The sequence below is a fragment of the Eurypyga helias genome, unplaced genomic scaffold (assembly GCF_000690775.1).
Source record: "Eurypyga helias isolate BGI_N326 unplaced genomic scaffold, ASM69077v1 scaffold8171, whole genome shotgun sequence".
Taxonomy (NCBI): domain Eukaryota; kingdom Metazoa; phylum Chordata; class Aves; order Eurypygiformes; family Eurypygidae; genus Eurypyga; species Eurypyga helias.
Window position 1 is genome coordinate 25578 of NW_010228857.1, and position 20146 is coordinate 45723.

Sequence of the window (20146 nt, forward strand, 5' to 3'; positions counted from 1 at the left end):
GGGAAGACTCACCCCCCTCGCCCTGCTGGCCACACTTCTCCTGATACAGCCCAGGATACGGCTGGCTTTCTGGGCTGCCAGCACACACTGCCAGCTCATGTTCAGCTTTAGGAAAGTTGTCATAATTCTGATACACATATTAACCTCCTGGAATGACTGAAATTCTTTGGCAGTAAGGAAAGAGTAAAGATATGTAATATGGAATCCAAATTTACTTTTTGTTAAGGACCTCCAGATGTGAGAGCTCCCTCATCTCACCTGCAAGCTCAACTTAATTGAAAGTTAAAAGACACATTCTGTGAAACACTGACTCAACAATTAGACATACAAGAAAAATGTATGGCTGCTTCAGGCAATGATAAATAAGAAAACCTGAAATTAAAAAAAATAATCCAAACAACACATAAGCACAGCCACCATCCACAGAGGTCTTAGCCATCGATGTCAACATGATTTTACCCTTGAGTGTAACAAAACATATTTCATCACAGGGCAGTAAAAGCCAGCAAGTTCTAATATGGTCTGTTACAAAACAGTGCAAAGACACCACATGAAAAATATAATCAAAGAGAAATTGAAGTGAACAATTTTGCTATGCTTCCTGAGACAAACATGCCAGATCTTTCATACATCCCCTCCAATTATTTTCTCTAAGAGTATTTCTCACATTTAAAGTTTCCCTGTTCTGATACGTCATAGCAACTGTTCAGGGATAAGAGAAAATAGCAAGCTTATTCGGTCCAACAGAAAGAAAAACCTTTGATATCCAGATATTTCTTTGTCTTTCCTTAGAAGCAAGGTTTACATTAGTAGAACCAACTAAGAACACAATATTTTCTGAAGACTATCTCACAAAAAAGGGTCCTTTTTCAAGCTGAAAGCAAACCATGCCAAAAGTAACTTGCCCTGCAATAATTATCTAGGTTTTCTAACCACATTTTACTTAAAAATCTGTGGAATGGATTTTGATTCACATACCCTATTTTAGTCTGTTTCTTCTCCATAATTTCACTTGTTTATTTTGCTGCATTAAGAATCAATTTTGAGAGTACATTTAAGCTGAAAATGCGAAAAACTGAAGTATACTATATAGTTATTGTTTCTAATAAGAGCACAGGTATGTAAAAATTTTATCTCTGAAAGTATCTGTTATTACTTACCAAGATCCTTTATTCTAGGTAATACATTGTAAGTGAAGTTTTTATAAGAAGCTACTTTCCCTTCTGGGGAAGCAATCCCCACATGAGATTCATAAATTCGTAGGCTTTTTAATCTGTTGGGGGAAGGATGCTTATGCTACAAGGGAAAAAAAAATGGTTATTAGGATACGACAGTTTAGAAATGTTGTCACAACCACATAATTTGCACAAGTTTGAAAACAATAAGGTTTGTTTTGTGGTTCCCCCCCCCCTTGAAAAGCACAAACATTTCACAAGTAATAAAGCATTCTGAACTGTTAAAGAAAATCTCTATTTCTAATGAACATTCTTCACGAACAAGAAACTGGACATCAATGATACAACACTTACGCGCTTTCTAAATCACACTGAAGTATATAAACTTACAGCAACCACTGTACCACAAAGTTCTTCTGAATTACTATGAACCTCGTTTGAAAATAAAAGATAGTTTTTTTATTTTTTAAGCATACCTGCTTTTTGCAGGTATTTGAAGTTGCTCTGCCTTCTCCAAACTAAAACTTATAAATATTTTATTCCTAAAGAACACAGCTCCACAGCACAGCATCATCTGTATTCCAATTATTTAGTATTAATAAAATAAAAATTTCAGATCTGTAGGCAAGTAGAGAGTATTTCCAGATGGGTGAGAAAATTTAAAGGAATATTGATGTAACTTAAGTTCAGAGAGCCTCCTCCTTACACTTGCAGGAGATCTTAGACTTGATTGGGATTTTACTTTTTAAAGAAGTCGTAAGAAACTCAAGAAAACTACCGATTAAAACATGTTTTTCCCAAAATTATTTTTTCCTCCATCTCTCATTTAAAAAACAGAAATATTCTATTTGCTCATTTCATGTTCTAACTTTTCAAAATTTCATTTGAATAAAACTAGTAAAAACACACATATATATGAACAGTAAACAGAAATTAAAGGGACAATGTGAAGTTCTGGTTGAAGTTTCTTCTCTGTATTTTACTTCCACCAGGCACCTATCCTATTCATAGAAGGACTCAATTTTTTTTTTCTGCCTTAACTCAGTAAGGCTTTATTTGTACCCTAAATGTTCTCACTTCCTTTTAACTCTAGTTCATACAGACCACTGCATTTACAATTACTTCCCCATTCCACTTCTTAGAGAGTTAGCCTTTCTCTGCCAAGCAGATACCTCAATTTGAAGCGAGTGCTAAAACTTAACTCAAAGGTTGATTTACCTGTAGTACAAAATACTACATAACATTTTTAGTGAAAACATCAAAAAGCATAATGACACAACACTCAGTCTGAAGTTTCTGAACATTATTCTAGGATTTTTTTTTCATATATCACGTAGAGAATTCCCCCCACGTTATAGCAGCACATGAGAAGTAAGAGGGATTTAAAAAAAAAAACAAAACACCCACCACAATAAACAGATTTTCTTCATACAAAAGAAATTAGTATTTGACTCGAGCTTGAGCACCTTACTTTTGAAAGCTTCTCTGACTTCATACAGCACTGACTTATTACTGAGTACTGAACTTTCTATTTATGGCTAACAAATTTCTAAACCCAGTTCTGGTAATTCCCTGCTCTCCCCTCTGTACCAGGAAGGGCTGCCTAGTCCTGGAATAGTTATTGAGCTTGCCTAGCATATGGGAAGCCAACTTTAAAATACCACTTTAACAACAGCTAACTATTTTATATGCTCTATAGGAGACCAATAAAGAACCTCAAAAACATGCATCATTCAAGTCACTTGTTTCTGTCAAAGCCATGACTAAAACCTTTTCATTTCTCAGGTAGCTACTTTAACTAGATTGCTACTCTCTTTTTGTGGAACAACTCTTTCTTCCAAACGTGTTTTTATACACCTTTTGAAAATAACATTTAAGCCTTACAATGTACAACTGTGGTGGATTCCAGTGTACCCAATCGTAATTTACTTTGTCTTCATCACGGACTACGTATCTTGCCCAAGGTGAAATACGATAGAGGAGTTCGCCATTTTGAGCACGGATCACCACCTATAAAATAACCACAACATATGCAGGCAGTCAGAAATAATTCATGTAACACCTCTTATGTAAACCATAGTGAAAAATGAAATAGCACACTACACAGAAATTCAATTTAAAGAACACACAAATACACAATGCAAGTCAAGACAAGAAAGAAAGACCCTGTTCACAGAGATGATTTGCAAAGGGACAGCAAACCAGGCGTGTCAGACACAGGAGTGATGTTCACAAGCAGAAGCTGAAAGGTGAGGATATATAGGTATGCTTCAGATAAGTAATGGGAGAAAGGGCATTCCCAAATGGATTACTGTTAGATTCCTTAATTTCCCGTCATTGCTATTTCCCCACCATGTTCTTATAAATTTAAACAGACATGCAGTTTAATGCCATCAAGATGATAACTGTGATTTGTTTACTGTGCAAACCATCTAGTAGGCCAATTAATATCTCAATTCTTTCTTCTTTTCTATGCTCTGTGAGTCCTGACCAATATAGACGAGAATGGCAGAGCAACACAAGAGGCACAGGTCAGCTTTCAGATCAAGAAAGAAAAGAATAAAACTTAAATTGTTGGGTTTCTTCTGCTGCCTTTCACTTCTGCTGGATACCTTCATCAAATGATGAAATACTGTCATTCTTTTTTCTCTCCATATTTGGTTTCCTCCATTTTATAACAAGAGATGAAAAAGGACCGTTCTTTTCAATTACTTCAAAAAGCTCACACAACTTCACATGATTAGAAAAACTGACCAGTCAAACAAAACCTAGGAGCTCTTTTACACAACAAAAGTAAAACTGAAATAATTACTAGGATAATGTACCAGGACCTTGCAGAAGACCTCGTATTTTAGAAGTTGTTGAATTTGAACAGGCCATCTCTGCTCTATTTAGTAACTGATATAATCTGTAATTTAGGAAATACTCCTGGAAATAGTATGAGAATCAAGGAGTGGAAGGTAGGGTTGCTGACTGGTAGAGTGATGCACGTTTAAGAACTAGGGACAACAGGTCTCTGCTGTGCTGCACATGCCCCTTGGCTGCAGGACAACAGTAGCCATCTCAGCATAACAGAGGGGGCTGCAAGCAGCTCCCCCCTGGTACTGGTAACTTAGGCCACCTGCATGGCCTTGCCTCTGTCTAAAAGCACAGAAATTCTCATGAAAACATGTTGTAGGAGTACAATTGTTTTCTAAGGAAATTATATAGTAGCTTGAATGACCAAAAGGACAAGCTTCTCTGCAAAGACAGGATCTACTCCACACATCATGCCATAGGAAAGTCTACCAGAGCCCTCTGATGCCACGCTAAAGCAGGGTGCCCACTGTTTGAAGATGACTTGGTCACTTATCACTACTCCGCTTATTTTGTCCAATTAAAGGAGCTACCCTATGAAGCCAACTGTTGTCAGGCCTTTCTTCTTGAGACCAAGAGAGACCCCTGCTCCATCTTTTACACATCTCACTACCCCACCTCCCCCCTTCCTCAGTGCAGAAGGAACAGCACTGCTCTGGTTTTGCTTTGTATTTTGGCTGCCTTTAAGAAAAAGCACAAAAGGTTTGCAAATTTAGAACCCAGAAATGTACAAATAAGTAAAGTCTTAAAGAGACTTCTTGCTCTCAATTCCTAATGAGTACCCTGGAAGACATGTGTCAAAGAACTGCCTTGCCACCTGTGGCAAGTGTCTTTCATTATTTTGACACATTTCCTGCATTCTTAATCCAACCACAGGAGTAAGTAAATGAAAATGCATACACAGTAGGTTAATGGAGATTGGTAGAGTAAAGCAAGGGATTACGATTGCAGTGTCTCTCAGCGTATAACATAACTCTGACAACTCAAAACACGTTTTATAAGAAACAATAATTGAGATTAGACACCTAATCAGAAAAAAAAAAAGAGAAAAAGTTATTGAAAACACTGTTCAGTTGCATGCAAAATTTCTTGTCAACTGTGCTACCAAAGCTAGCCAAAAGGGTATTTCTGCAAATTACATCAACACTACCGAGATCTTCCTGTCTGACAGCATGGACAAATTGCAAGTTACTCTTATAATAATATTTATTATCTCCTCTTTCAAAATCACACTTCTGATGATGCTGTTGCTTGTTTTATTAGTTTATCCCAATTTATTCATCACAGTATTAAGATAATTACTGCATATAATAACCATATCTAGCTACTCATGTTAGCATTCCTTTCTGTAATATTCTAGTTTAATTTGTACTATGCAGGCTTATGAGGGGTCAGCACATTTTAAGAAATATGAGGTAATTAATCTAAATTCAGAACATTATTTAATTAGATGTAGTATTGGCTTAATCTAAAGATGATACTGGAGAGGTAAAAAAGAAAAAGTTTATTTATTATGAACTACTAAAACCAGTCATGCATACTCTTTAATTTAATCCATTAAGGAATGAAAAAAATTTAAGAAAAACAGCTATAGAAACACATTTAAGTGAAATAACTGGTTTCTCATTTTAACCCACACCTCTACAGTTATGCTGCATGTGTTAGTTAACCGTATCTCTGTATCCCATCCTTCCAAAATCACGTACTAACTTTTGTTGCTCTGTAGTCATTCAACTCGGATGATATTTTTCCCTAATTTCTGAGGCATCAGTGCACCTCCTTTAACCAAAATTACTTCTGAAAAATGAGTAAGTGCTAGTTTTGCTTTTATTCAAAGCATCTATCAGGCCAAGTTAATTGGTTAGACTTTTCAGAAACAGACTTTTATAAGAACTTGTATAGGTTCCTACCAACTTGCACGGCAAGAATTCTAACCGCTACGAACTGAAACTTCTGAGAAGCAGAGGCATACATGTATATGTCATGTTACAGTGGTCACAATGTAGAGCCATAAACAGGTGGTGTTCATCGAACTGGGTTTACACACTTATTCTTAATAGACTTATTCTGCTCTATCTTAAGGGTCACAATCTAAATTTTTGGTTTTCACTTTTATTTCAGATTCATTATACAAAGGTATAAGAAACCTTCCATGTTATCAAGAAAAGGATACACTCATTCAACAATAAAAGTCATACAATTTACCCATGCAAATCTCAGAAAACTTCTAAAAGTCCGTAGGGAGCACTTATTTTAAGCAAGTATTCAGAAAATGTAATTGTTGCCTTCTTCATAGTGTAGGCCTTCTTAAGGAATATTTTCAAAAAAATATCCAGCCATGGTTGTATCTGGTTGAACCTCACTATAATAGTAGAAACCTCAAAAAAAAGTGATTCAGCACAAGACTGACAAGAATACCGCTAACTGAAACAATCCAACAGCTTTCATTCCTCTATTTGCTTTAGCATTTCTTGAAACAATCACAGATAAATGAAAGTTGTAATAAAAGAGGTAATATAAACTACACACGTAAAACTGAAATACAGCTAAAAATCTTGGTCCACTCATCCCAAACTATTACTTGTGGTCCATTCTCTGCAGCGTTCAGATATAAAAAGTAGCTGACATGTATACTCTGGACCTGCTGCCACAGGTTATATATGCATAAAAGACACTGAATATAGTCATTACACAGCCCTTTTGGCAAAGTACCTATGAGTCTATTTAGTAGATATTGTACTTTTTGCTCTAAACCTGCCTTTTTTCTAACTAGGTCTTAAAAGCTATGATGCATAACCTAAGCTGGCTACCACTTAGTTCATCAACGTTTTACAGCTGAGTTTACATTTTCTAGTTAACAATCTTCTCTAAAGAAATTATATCAAGTCATGATGTTCATTACATAGGCTTCTTCAAATTGGACTTGGGATTTACCTACTTCATTTTTAAAAGTTATGTCCCTGTGCTTTCCTTAAGGTATATAAGGAAGCAAATCATACCCTTTTGATATAAACACTATAGCCCCCATTAAATAAAGCTTTAAAAATGCATACTATGAAATGCATTTGTCAAGTGGACCAAGCAAAATGGCAAAAGTTCAGCCTCTAATAGCAACTAAGCTGTTTTACACTTAAGCTTTAACTAAAGAAAATCCTGTGTAAAAACAGTCACTGTATTTCTGACTTTCCCCCACACACATTTTTTTGCTTTTAAAAACATAGCAAACATAGCTTGCTGGCTTTTAAGAACATAATAGAGAATATAGATAAGGTTGGTAGAAAAATCATAGTTAAACTCAGTTCTCACATATAACAATCAGGCATCGTATTGCAGAAGTTCTGCAGTACACATGTAATATTAACGGCAAAGGGGTGTTCGGTACGTATTATATATGTTTTCATATTACAGTCGTGTACCTGCATTATGGCTTACCCTTGGCTTTCTTCAGCTCTGTGATTCAAAACACTTTTTAAATGCTTAACAATATGAATTACATAAAATTGTCAGGGAGGAGAAACAATGCTCTAACAGAAAGACATGTGCAGATGGGGGAAAAAAAGGAATTCCAAGTTTCCTAAGCAAAATAATACATTCTTCTCAGTTTGTGTTTAAACTGTCAGGAAATAGCCAAAAGTAAGTTAGAAAGGGACATATCAAGAGTCGGAGTTACATTGCCCAAATTTAGAAGGACAGAAAAGCAAAGACAAACAAAAAAGACTTGCCACTATCTACCATCTCACATCTCTCCATCTGAAGCATGAGATAAGAGTAGTATTTTACTATTAAGCTGCATAATACATGGGCAACATGACATTTTGTTTTGTTGAGAGGGGGAAGTCTCTTACAACAGCTAAACTCTTGGAACTCCATTAACAACTCTTTTTCCCCCACTTCCCTACAGTTTCAAGTTGGCTCACCCACTGGAAATCTCTGATGCAAGGTTCTGGAAAATTCAATGTAAGTCATGCAGAATTTGCCCACATTCACACTAGAGATAGTTCACCTGAATAGTGTTGGGTTTTTTCCTTCCTCAAGTGGTAAATACATTCACACAATAATATGTAAAAACTCAAAATCCTTGATGACCTCTGAACGTCACACGATTCTGGCTTCCAAGTGAAGTATCAGTATAAATACATATAAATAAATGCTCTTACACAATCAGCAAGTGTCAGAAAGGGAGGTGAAAATGTTCTTCAAAATCTGACATTAAAACGTCTATTTACTCTAAAAATGGACATGGCACAGACATAATTCATCTAAGTAAAATTGTAAAACAACAAAGAGCTTAACATAAGCTGCTTGTTAAGGTTAAAAATGTGTGTTTTCTTTGCATTTTCTATTTTTGGGACACTGGGTATATTTTCAACATTTCTGTCTGATATGTTCAGCACACTTGTGGTTTAGCATCTGAAACTGCTGTCATTAGTGCAGTGGATTTCATAGATGAGTACACCCACGATAGTGAAAAGATGTCCTGGTAACCTGAGGTTTAATGCCCCAGTGCTGTTAAGTGTTTAATTTTGAAATAGGAACTTTCAGATCTGAATAAGAATCACTAGAAAAACTGAAACATATGGCTGTAATAAGAGCAAACATGTAGCTTTAAAGGTGTGTAAAAACCGGTGTGCACAGATGCATTCAGATTTTGAAATTGCTGGACAACAAAGCAGGATTTAAATCTCACACAACTATTAGCATCAACGTGACAACGTGTTCCATGCCTGTCCCACTTGAATATAGGGAATTTATGAAATGGGGAGAAAGCTGAAAGATAAAACTAAGAACAGTGTTTACAGGTCTGTTTTGATGGTGTTTAAAACTCTCCAAAAAGGTTTATTAGGGTAATAGTTTCTCCTTAACTGTGAGGACACTTTATTGTCACACAAAAAAGGCTAATAACACATGGGGGCAATTCCGAAGCTAAAATAGATATAATTTATTTTAATGGTGCTTCTAATGCAGGACAAGTGAGATTCAGGGGCCTCAATTTTCAGAGTAATTGAAAATTTTTTAGACTCTTGGGTATCCCTCTATTCCACCTTTCCAAAACAGCATATGCCTTCCATTATTCTCTACAGCGCATGTGCCAATCCCTTGTGGATGTCTCAGGGCGTTTAAAGGAAAACTTGGCACTTACGTTCAGGCAACTTTGAAAATACTGTGACTAGGTGAAATTTGCTGTGTTTTTATGATTAGAAGACACTAACATTAACTTATCTATAACACTAAAAATCTGTAAGTTTCACAAGTCTAGCAACTACAAAAGTTTAGTCACAAATACAAATTTAGATGAAGTGTTAACCCATGTGTAAAATGGAGCTTAAGGTGCTTGTGGTATTGTTACGACAGATGAAACTGCACTAGCAGACCACAAAACACCACGTTTAAAATTCGTATGTTTATGAATATCTGCTTCTTTCCTTCTGTGTTTGCCTGCCTTCATCTTCTCACATCAGCTTTATTTGGCTAACTCATCTTCCAGTGTACACACGCATAGATCATCAGAATAGCTTGACAATAAGTGACAGCTACATACAAGATCGATTTCTCTGCCCAGCATCCACTCCTTTAGCTTTCAGTTCTTGTATCTAAAGCAGACCTTAATTCCATGTGTACGCATTTTATTCAATTATTATGTGTTCCCATAAGCTGACCGCCTCTGTTTTCACTGATGATACAAGGTCAAAATAAAAGTAAGCCATGCTGTTCTGATATTTCCTTATTTTTCAGATATTTATTTTCATTTAAAACTAGCATCTGCTGGATTTTAGGTGTATTTTTAAAGAATAAAAAAATTAAGACTGACATTTTGCCAGTTCAGGGAGATTTGTTATTTGTTATATAATGGTTTGTCATTTATACTCCAGTTGGGGAGAAAAAAAGCAAGGAGGCGATAACTAGATAACTGATGAATATATGTAAGCCAATAAACTCCTCTGAAATACTGTATTATTATTTCATTACTTTAATAGCTTGAAAGCACTTGGAATGATTGCTGGTATATATGGCTTTTAATACAACATTGAAATTAAATTGGCCATCAAACCTACAATAGCTAACATAATGAGAGTGGACTAACTTTAATATAAATAGGGAAATGTCAGTAACTTATTATTTATAAGGGCAATAAGCTGTTTTTCCAATATTTTATAATTTATAGTATATCATTAGCTACATATTTTTTCATTTCTGAGACAAGATAATCTAAAAGTAAAAGCCGCAAGAACATAGGTGGAAACACCACCTCATCTCAGTAACATGCACCTGATTTGAAAGCAAGTTCAACCCAAAACCTCAAAACATGACAGGATTAAGTCCTAAAGAGTGTCTTGGAAGTCTATGTTAGAAGCTGCAATAACCTAACTGGGTTTTTCCGGTACATGAAATTTATCAGGAATTAAACAACAAGGTATTTCCCTCCCTCAGTTGTTCTAAATGTACACTGGGAAGGAAAACAACTGCTTGTACACCAAGATGTTTTTTAGTATAATATATACTGCTATAAAGATCATATTTCTTTTTTCTTCGTTTGTTCAGCCTTTTCTCAACCCCCTCAAATTACTACAGAAAGAGAATTTTTATTAGTAGCTGAAAATACATTTTTCCCTGTACACCTTACCTGCATACCTTTCTTCCACAAACTGTATCCAATCCTGAGTTCAGCACCCAGGATAGAATACAGAGTTCTGATGAGCTTTTAACAGTGGATGATGTAAATTGAGCCCATTTACAAGAGTAAAAATCAGATTTACCACTCTGCCTTCCCCACACATGCAGAGGAAACCACCATACCGTTCTCTTTCTATAGGCCAGAATGGCTTGTCAGAGAAGCACTAGAATCTGGACGCAATGTTTTTGTATGTTTGGTTTTTATAATACATGGAGCACAGAGGAACATTTTTCCAGTAAGGTAATGTACTCTGCTGTAGAACCCAGGACCGGAATTCAGAGTTCCTTGCCTAACCCAGTTCACTTTAAATAAGATTTAAATAAAAATACAAACACCTGAAAAATATTTGGGATAGAACAGCAGTGTTAAGAGCTTTATTCTGGAATTGTCTTTCAACCTGACAAATTATTTAGAGACCAGATAAAACATTTCCCTCTTCAATAGCCTGAGAAATAGAAGGCAAGGGACTAAGAAGCAAACAGAGTTTCTTCACTAGTGCATTAGTCTTCTTGCTACTGCACAGTCCTGTCTAATAATGCTCAGGAGACACAGCAAGGAGGAAAAGGGATCAGCAGCTGTTCAACACTTCAGCTTCCCCTAGTCATGAGTGCCTTCCCAAACAGACCCTCCATGCAAATCGGTGGGGGAGGAAGAATGGAAAACAGGAGACCTTTCCAGAACTTACCTTCCACTGAAAGTCTTCACCATACTCTATTCCTACTGCTCCAAATAACCAAGAAATCATGCATATCTGTCAAGTGGCTTGCAGCCACTGATGTTACTTCCTAACATGCACAATGAGTATAAAACTTGACAGTAAGTTTTGAAGAGAATGGACAGCATGTTCCTTCAGCCAGACTGTTCTCCTTCCCAAAAATGCAAATTGGTTACACTGGAAACAAAAACTAACAGAACACTCCAGTCACATTACTCCAAGACTCCCTTTCTCCATTTCTTTTTTCCCTCATCAATTTAAGATTACGGTCAAAATTAAATCAGAAAAAAAACAGGCAGCTTTGTCTTGACTTCCCCCCCCCTTTACAGAAGATTGTTCGGAGGAAAAAAGAGTTCTGCTAAAGGGACATGCTTTTAAATGAGAAAATACTCCCTAGCTATCAGTCACATTAATACTTCTCGGGTGGTTTATATACTTAAACTTCTGCAGAGGAATCTGTTCAGTTCAGAAGCCATCGGAAGATGGGTCTATTTGCTGCGCAGATTATTTTTCTGTAAATATATCATCACATCAGCTATTACACTCTAAACTTATTAGGGATATTAAATATTTGTTCACAATTTCCCCTTCTTCCCTCTTCCCTTCTCCCCGGGGAAAGAAAATAAATCTAAAAAAAAAAAGTAAAAAAAAAAATCAAGTAAAAGCCCGTCTTCAAAAAGCAGTCATGCCTTGATTTTCCAAAAGAGGGAGATATAGCCCCATTTGTGAGTTGAGCATTTCAACTGCAGCGAGGAACCTAAGAACATGTTTCACTAGTTTACTATATGAGATTACAATGGAAAGCTTTCACTTTTTTCCATTCCCATGCTTCTCTAGCAAAATAAGAGAAATTTTTAAATACTAACAAAAAATACAGAAAATACTGTATTATCTATCTGAATATTAAAAAAAAAAGATGAAGACATTAGCCTAGTATTATAAGAATATCTATGCAGACAGAGACAAAAATAGCATAGGAAAATCTAGTAGTTAAAATCCAGTAAAGCATGGGAGAGTTGTTTGAAGAAGAAAGTATCGTCCCAAATAGATTTGAACTGGCACAAGTGTAGAAACAATACTTCACTCCTAATCACCATGAACTATCCTAGAAATACATGGATTTCTACAGGAACAAACAATGGGCTACACAAAGGCGGCATTCTTAGGTGTTGAGGGAGTACCAGTTTATGTTTAAAAAAAGGAAAACACCACATGTATGTATGCTGCAGGACCGCATTCAAACTTCTTTCAGCCTAGAACCCAGATTTTGAAAACCTTTTTCAAAATCAAATCAGTAAGTCAAAGGAAAATTGGAATCTCTAAAAAACCCAGTTCAAGAAATACTTCTCCCCTCCCCCACTGTGACTTAACCCATTTCTATAACGGTGATGTAGCTTGAAGACTCTAAAAGTTTGTATGCCTCATATAAAAGTATTCATATATGTATTATGTATCTGAGAGGGTTGGGGTAGGAGAGCATGGCTTGAAAACCAACCATAATAATAAAACACATTACACACAATGTGTGTAACTTATTAGAGTTGTTTCAAGCCATGTCAAGTAGAAAAGAAGCTGCTGAAGTATGTAATAGTGGCACCCAAGCATTAACTATTACTTAGCCTCAACTATACAGCATTTGCGTAAGGGACAACTGCTGCATAATACACCTTGCAGTTGGCTGGTTGTGGCACAGAGTGCTTACCTTTCAACACTCCCATTCGCAGCTGTTTCAAACTGACAGCAAAACACCTTCTAGGGATGAGGCAGGTCATGCTCAACACCTCTGTTCCCTATCACATACTCCCATGATGTCTTACAACTGGGGTAGCCTACTGTGCCAAATGGTCTTTCCACTGTCCTCTTCCCTCCCTCTTGCTGTTGTTTCCCTGCCCAAGGGTCCTTAACACCTTAGGTCACACTTTTTTTTGGCAAGCAATGAAAAAGTGCAGAGAATCATGATGTGTTCCCTCTGTTTGAGGTCATCTGTCATGGATAAACTCACCTCATACCCCCTCCACACACTGTTAGTTGCATTAACTGCCTTCTGATAGCCTGAAGTAGCGTACCTTGAACACTTGATCATACTGCCTCAGAATTCCTCCTCAGAACTGCTCTGGTATTGGCTGTGTTGCCGGTAGTGATTCCCCGACCACCCAAGGTGTGGAATAAGCCCACTAGAACACTAAAGTCCATAGGTCAAGGAGAAAAGTGGAAGATAATCTCTTCACATTATAGACAAATACAGTTGAAAATTAAGTAGGTAACAGTAAATCACACTGAAGAGTGTCAGAAGCTTTACCTAATTAATGGCTCAATCTTCAAAACAAAAGCAATTCCCCCCAAAACCAGAGACATGATTATGTTTACTTAATAAGGACTCTCAGACTTCAAAATCTATCGCGAGACCTCTTCTTAAAAATCTCTCTCCTTTTTCCTCAAAAACTCTCACCACTTCTGTCTTTAACACATACCTAATATCAACTGAAACAATGAGTCTTCTGTATGCATAAAGTAAAAGGGAAGTATTTTTAAATAGCAGAACCTCCTACCAAAGAATTGTGCAATCTTCAAGTAAAAGGAAAGTATTTTTAAATAGCAGAACCTACCAAAGAATTGTGCAATCTTCAAGTCACAGGAGAAGTAAAAGCTCACCAAAGTAACTGAGCAAGAATATTTTGAAGTGCTGAGCTCTGTCTGCAAAACACACTCCAAAGAGCAACAGTCCACTGTGCTACAATGCTTCCTTGCTGCTACCACATCTCCTATGAGTCCATGAGTAAAAGTATTTTTAAATAGCAGAACCTACCAAAGAATTGTGCAATCTTCAAGTCACAGGAGAAGTAAAAGCTCACCAAAGTAACTGAGCAAGAATATTTTGAAGTGCTGAGCTCTGTCTGCAAAACACACTCCAAAGAGCAACAGTCCACTGTGCTACAATGCTTCCTTGCTGCTACCACATCTCCTATGAGTCCATGAGTAGCTGCACATTTTTTACCAACCCCAAAGGTCAAGAGACCATTTACCACCCAACGAGATGACAACTCTTCCTGCTGGAAAACATAATCCGTATCCCAGAAAAGTCTACAATAACTTGCTGAAGGGTCATGGCTTGCAATCAAGCAATGAAGCATGAAAGGTACCGCCTCAGATTTAACAAAAGCTTTTCTCCCCATTCAGTACCACTGATGTCTAGAGCAGTCTATGCTAGATGCCTTAAGTCCTGTTCCCTGAAGTTTAAGATACCAGGAATACCTGCACATCTGTTACATAATACATTGCTGCAGAGCACTTGTTTCATTCACTGTTCAGCTTTGCAGATCTTGTGATTTTTTTCAGCCTACATACCATTAAAGACATGAAATCTAAGCAACATGGAACTTAACAGACTATGAGCAAAGTTATTCCCTACCCCTCCAGCTGAGATGAAAACAAGAAATACTAGAAGTGTTTCTATTTGTACATGTAAGAGAACAGTCAACACTTCTTCAGCTAACTTCCCATTGAAATCAAGTTTTGTACTCTCCTAGGGGTATCTAGGGCTCCCTTTGTAAAAGCTGTGCGACTGCAAACAAGTTATTTCACAATGACAACATTCAGCCATTGGTATAGTCTCCCCAGGGAAGCAGTGGATTCCCCAACACTGGACATTTCTAAGATTCAGCTGCACAGGGTACTGGGCCATCTTGTCTGGACTGTGCTTTTGCTAAGAAAGAATGGACCAGATGATCCTTGAGGTCCCTTCCAACCTGGGATTCCATGATGCTACTTACATCTTACTTCACAGAAAACTCACCGAATCCTTAAGACTTCTAAACTTAGCATCCTAACCACTAGCCTATTATCCCATTATTAAAAAGTTTCGTGGGCTTTCAAACTCTCATTAAAAACACCTTCATGCTTTGACTGCAGACTGCTTAAAGCACATGAGACCTGAACTCAAAGCCAGTGCGATACTATGCTGCTGGACTTCCTCATCACTCAGGTCAGCTGCATCATCTACTTCATCAGTGACAGTAATTAAACTTGATGAATTTTACTAACAGTGGTTCCCTGACACTGATTAACCTACTTGCTCACCATATTTGACTCCTTTTCAAGGTTTACAAGTTAAACACAGAGCATGCAGATGTACTACAAAATACACAAAACAGTGGTAAAAACTGCAAGAATGAAGTTTTATTAATATTATTTACAAGTAACTTTCCCCAGCACCTCATAGATACAAATGTACTTTAGTTACTTCTAACCACGATTAATCTCTTGGTGTTTCAGTGCAAAGTAGTTTCTCCTTTGCACACTTAAAGACTAAGGAGTTACGTATTTGGACCATAAAGCTACCTAAAACCAACAGTAATGAACTTTTAAAATATTTTTTACCAGCTGATTAAAAAAAGTTTTGACTGTTCTTCATGACAGCCCCCCATTTGGTATTTAAGTTATCTATAATCTCTTCAACAATCACTAAAACCACACAAACATGCAGTATCTGGAATATCAATAGAAAAATACTGTGTTTACAAGTGTCCAAGGTATCAAATCTCATCACCTCATGACAATACATTACATTAAGAATATTATGGCAATGAAGGAAGAATTCAGTCATTTTCAACCATGAACTATGACATGCACACTTGACCCATAACTGCCTTAACTGCTGGAATGACAAACATTAACATTTAGAGAAACTCTGGCTGCCCCAAACTGTCTTTCAAACTACCTACATTAGAATAAACAGAGGTAAAGAGACTTAATTTATTAAAGCACAAAGTTTGTCCTTGTTTTTTTAACCTGTGCTTAGTTTATGACAGAAGTTAAAAAACCAACCAACCCAAAACACAAACACCACACAACGACAGCAGCAACTGTATTTGTTCACTTAACTCACTTTAAAATCCCCACTGATCCATAGGAGAAAGAAAAAAAGTGCCCTTTTCTAGCAAGTAACCTTATTTGGTAGATGGATGTCATAATCCACAAGGGAATCACTGAACTGTTAAAAGTATCCATCCCTTCCCACAGAAATGTATCAGATCTATAGCAGGTTTTTTAATTACTCACCTTCTTCAATGTTTATGTTTACTTATAAGACCGTCTGAAGAGCTACAGTAGACAGTCTATACTACTGGAAACGAGCAAATGTCTGACCTCTGCTCTTCATATATTTTCCTACAAAAATATTTTGTGACCTGATCTAAATTAGTGTCACCGGCTACACTCCATCCATTTCCCATTCTGGCTTAGAAATTACTTATTTAAAAGGAATGACCTTGTCACCATTTCAGAACTTGGCATTCGCCTGTGTAGAACTAAAGATGAAAACAGTGTAGACAGAAGCTAGATGTAAGGACCTTGTAGAGGAGACTTTTCCCCCCTTGCCAATTAATCAAATCACTGAATAAATGTCTGAACTTATATATTTAAGAATAATATTGCTAAAAAACTTTAAAACATGTGATTCCCTTACGCTTCTTTTGCCTTACTAAAGAGGGAATACCTCCACTACTAAAAAATAGCTTTTGTTGCCTAGTCTGATGCACAGACAGCAGTGCCTGTGTATTTAAACATTAGGTCTGCATTCTGCACAGTAATTTCCATCTACAGACAATCCAATATTCTCAGCTTGCACACGAACAAAGAACTACAGAACTATGACCTACCGCAGAAATCCTCGGGTTTCCAAAAAACACACATTTATGAACAATCGCAATCTAACAGATCCAAGTTGTTAGAGGAAAATGTAAAGAGTGGCAGTTTTCTGAACCCAGTTCAGTGGAAAGAAGGAGGATAAACAGACCCATCGTAGCTGAGGGTAACGTACTTGCCTACCATGTGGAATATCTCAACCTCGTTCCAGCTTTTGTGACAGATTTAGAACTGCCTTAACTGGAGACACTTTTCCACGCTAGTTTTATCATCTAAATACACCAAAAGTACACATTTTGATGTGTTAAATTCAGCTGTGCAGGCACCACGTAACAAAAACAAAAGTGTCATGAAACATTATTAGCAAAGTTACAGATGAGGCTGGGAGCAGTTCCACATGGATGAAGTCATCAATTATGTTTATGTACACTCACGAATCAAGTTTCTAAGTCTCTGAACTATTTTTTTTTTTTGTAAAGACAAAAATATATACAATCCAAAGCAAATCAATCTCCCAAACAGCTTCACAAGCCTGTTTTGCAATCATACATTTTGAGTGTCATTAACATAACTGCATACATCCTGTTTAGAACTGACCATGTAAAAGCATGATTAAAGTAGTGTCAGGGTAAAAACCTGGAAAAAATTTAAAACACCACATGCCAAAACAAGCATACTAAACAAGTTATGCAGAATGCAGCCTTATCTTATGGAATTTGTATTTCAAAGAAAATGCTGAATGGAAAGAGATAAAGTACTTGAAAAATAGCCAGTATGACCACTGATTATATAGGTAGATAAGACCAAAAAAAAAAAAACTTGTTTTTCCAAGCATGTTTAAGAATATATAGTTTTTGCTATTATGTTATTATCAACACTCCTCATCATTCACAATCCTTATCTCCACAGTGAGCACAGTATAAAATGTCTCAATAGGTTTGGGGTTTTTTTTGGTGTGGTTGTTTGGGGTTTTTTTTGTTTCATTGTTTTAAGTAGCGCAACAGTTTTATATATCCAAAATAAAAGGTAAATTTAACAGCAATCAAAAAAAAAAAACCTACTTACATCCTGAAGCCATGGGAAATATTAAGTAACCATTCTGCATTCTCACACATTACTGCATAATCACTGTAATTCTGAGTTGCAGATAACTGTTTTCTTTCCTGCTCTCTAAAATAAAACCAGCTTTCTCATCCCTGAATGATTATACCTAAATTTCAATTTATCCATATTTATTACTGGGATAATTTCATAGCCCATAACAAAAAGCATAGAGATAAGCACACACATTGAGCAAGCATTTCCAGAGCATTTTCATGCATATCTTTGTTTCAGCAGATTCCTTGTTACCTAAGCCGATTTTCAGCAGAAAAATGTGGATTTTTTTTCAGCGTGTTAGTCTTGCTGATAGGAGCCCTGAAAATATACTAGTATTATATAAATGTTCCCAGTTTCTTGATTTTCCTAGTCTATGGATGATTTCAGTACATTTCTTCCCTCGACTACTCATTACTGTTCCCCATTATCATCTGGTATCTCTGGAACTCAAGCTACGACTGCAACAATTTGAATTCTGAGAAGTAAATTTCTGACTGAAATTAGTATTCACCTAAAAATAATCAACTCTACTGGTAGTTGTCATTACATGTATCTGCGCTAAGCATAACCGTGGCATTTGGCAGCTCAAGAAACTCTCCATTAATTTCCACAAGAAAGCATTTTATGCCCACAGATACTCGTGAAATACAACTGATAAAATAACTCAGTTTTCCCTGTACCTGTATTTCATTTAATTTAGTTAATCCAAGCCTACTGCTCAATACCCTTAATTCCTAAAATAGGCAGAAACTTTACAAGGTCGAATGTACCACTAAAGAACACAAAGATCCCTTGAAAAGTGATGGCTAAAAGGATTACAAAAATTAGAAAGGTATTTAGATTTGAATAGGATCTTCATCTCAAGTAGTTGCATCACATACAGAAATACTCTATCTATACATTACTTATTTCTTATTTTTCATATTGTCAATATGTAAATACTGTTTTCATCTTGTAACATGATACAACACACCATCCACATTTCAAACACATACACCTGTTCATAAGCACCAGGAAGAATTAGATCTTGATGTTTCACTCACTGAGGTCACTTTGCACAAGCAGATAAACTGATTTTGTTAGAACAATTAAAAGAAGATAGTTATTTAAAAGAAAACAAAAAGGGCAACTGAGAAAGAAGGATTACAAGAATTGACAAAGTAAGTCCAGAATCAATACCTTTAGTTTTGATCCATGGGGCACAGGAGGATAACCATCTTGTCCAGGTGGAATGAACAACTCCCACTTCCCATATTCCATCTTCTTATACGGATGAGAAAATGGATTCCAGCCATCTGCAATTTAAAAAATAATACTATGCATACTTACCTTAGAATGTGTCAAATTACAATTCAAAATAAAACAGCGTGTTTCATCTTTTCCAGATTAAACTCAGTGACAGCAGACAAACACTTTTTTATCTGATAGTATCACACACATTTCAGGAGAGGCTCAATAAAATGTTTACAACTCACTAAGAAACCATACTCCAACTCTAATTTGACAATGATTACATTATTTCTACTTTACCTTCTTTGATCAAAGTGAAAACAACCTCTCCCTCTCCAAAAATCCACTACTGATTTTAGTATCATAAAATCATGGTGGCATGAGAATTAATGGGTGAAAAGTAATGTTTAATGTAGAATTTAAACCGAAAACCTCACAGTAAACATGCCAGTGGAAGCATCTGTTACAACACTAAGGGGGGGAATTACCAGCACAGAAAGGGAAGTGAGTTTGGACAAAATGTAACCAAAACCAACCTCTACAAACTGAATGCTGCACCCAGGTTTGGACACACACACTGCTCACTGCCTCTATTTTGACAAGCTGATGTCTTATTAATAACACTCATTAAGTATGTAAAAAGAAAAAAAAAAAAGACAAACTGCAGACAAACTTTGTAGCAATGGCTAGGAAACCACTCAATACCAGACAGTGACTACACAACCAGAAAATCTGGCCCAAAATGCCACAGTTATT

At 36.4% G+C, this 20146-nt stretch overlaps 1 protein-coding gene across 1 annotated transcript in view; it reads right to left on the minus strand.

Annotated features, from left to right (window-relative positions):
• The window catches only part of LOC104515988 (1,4-alpha-glucan-branching enzyme-like), a gene marked incomplete at its 5' end in the record, with an annotated part of 44856 nt that extends 25401 nt beyond the window's left edge, over nucleotides 1-19455 (minus strand). The window contains 3 exon segments of the mRNA XM_010160166.1: nucleotides 1161-1296; nucleotides 3060-3185; nucleotides 19340-19455. Of these exon segments, the coding sequence (XP_010158468.1) occupies nucleotides 1161-1296; nucleotides 3060-3185; nucleotides 19340-19455 (378 nt within the window).
• Between the last annotated feature and the right edge of the window lie 691 nt (nucleotides 19456-20146).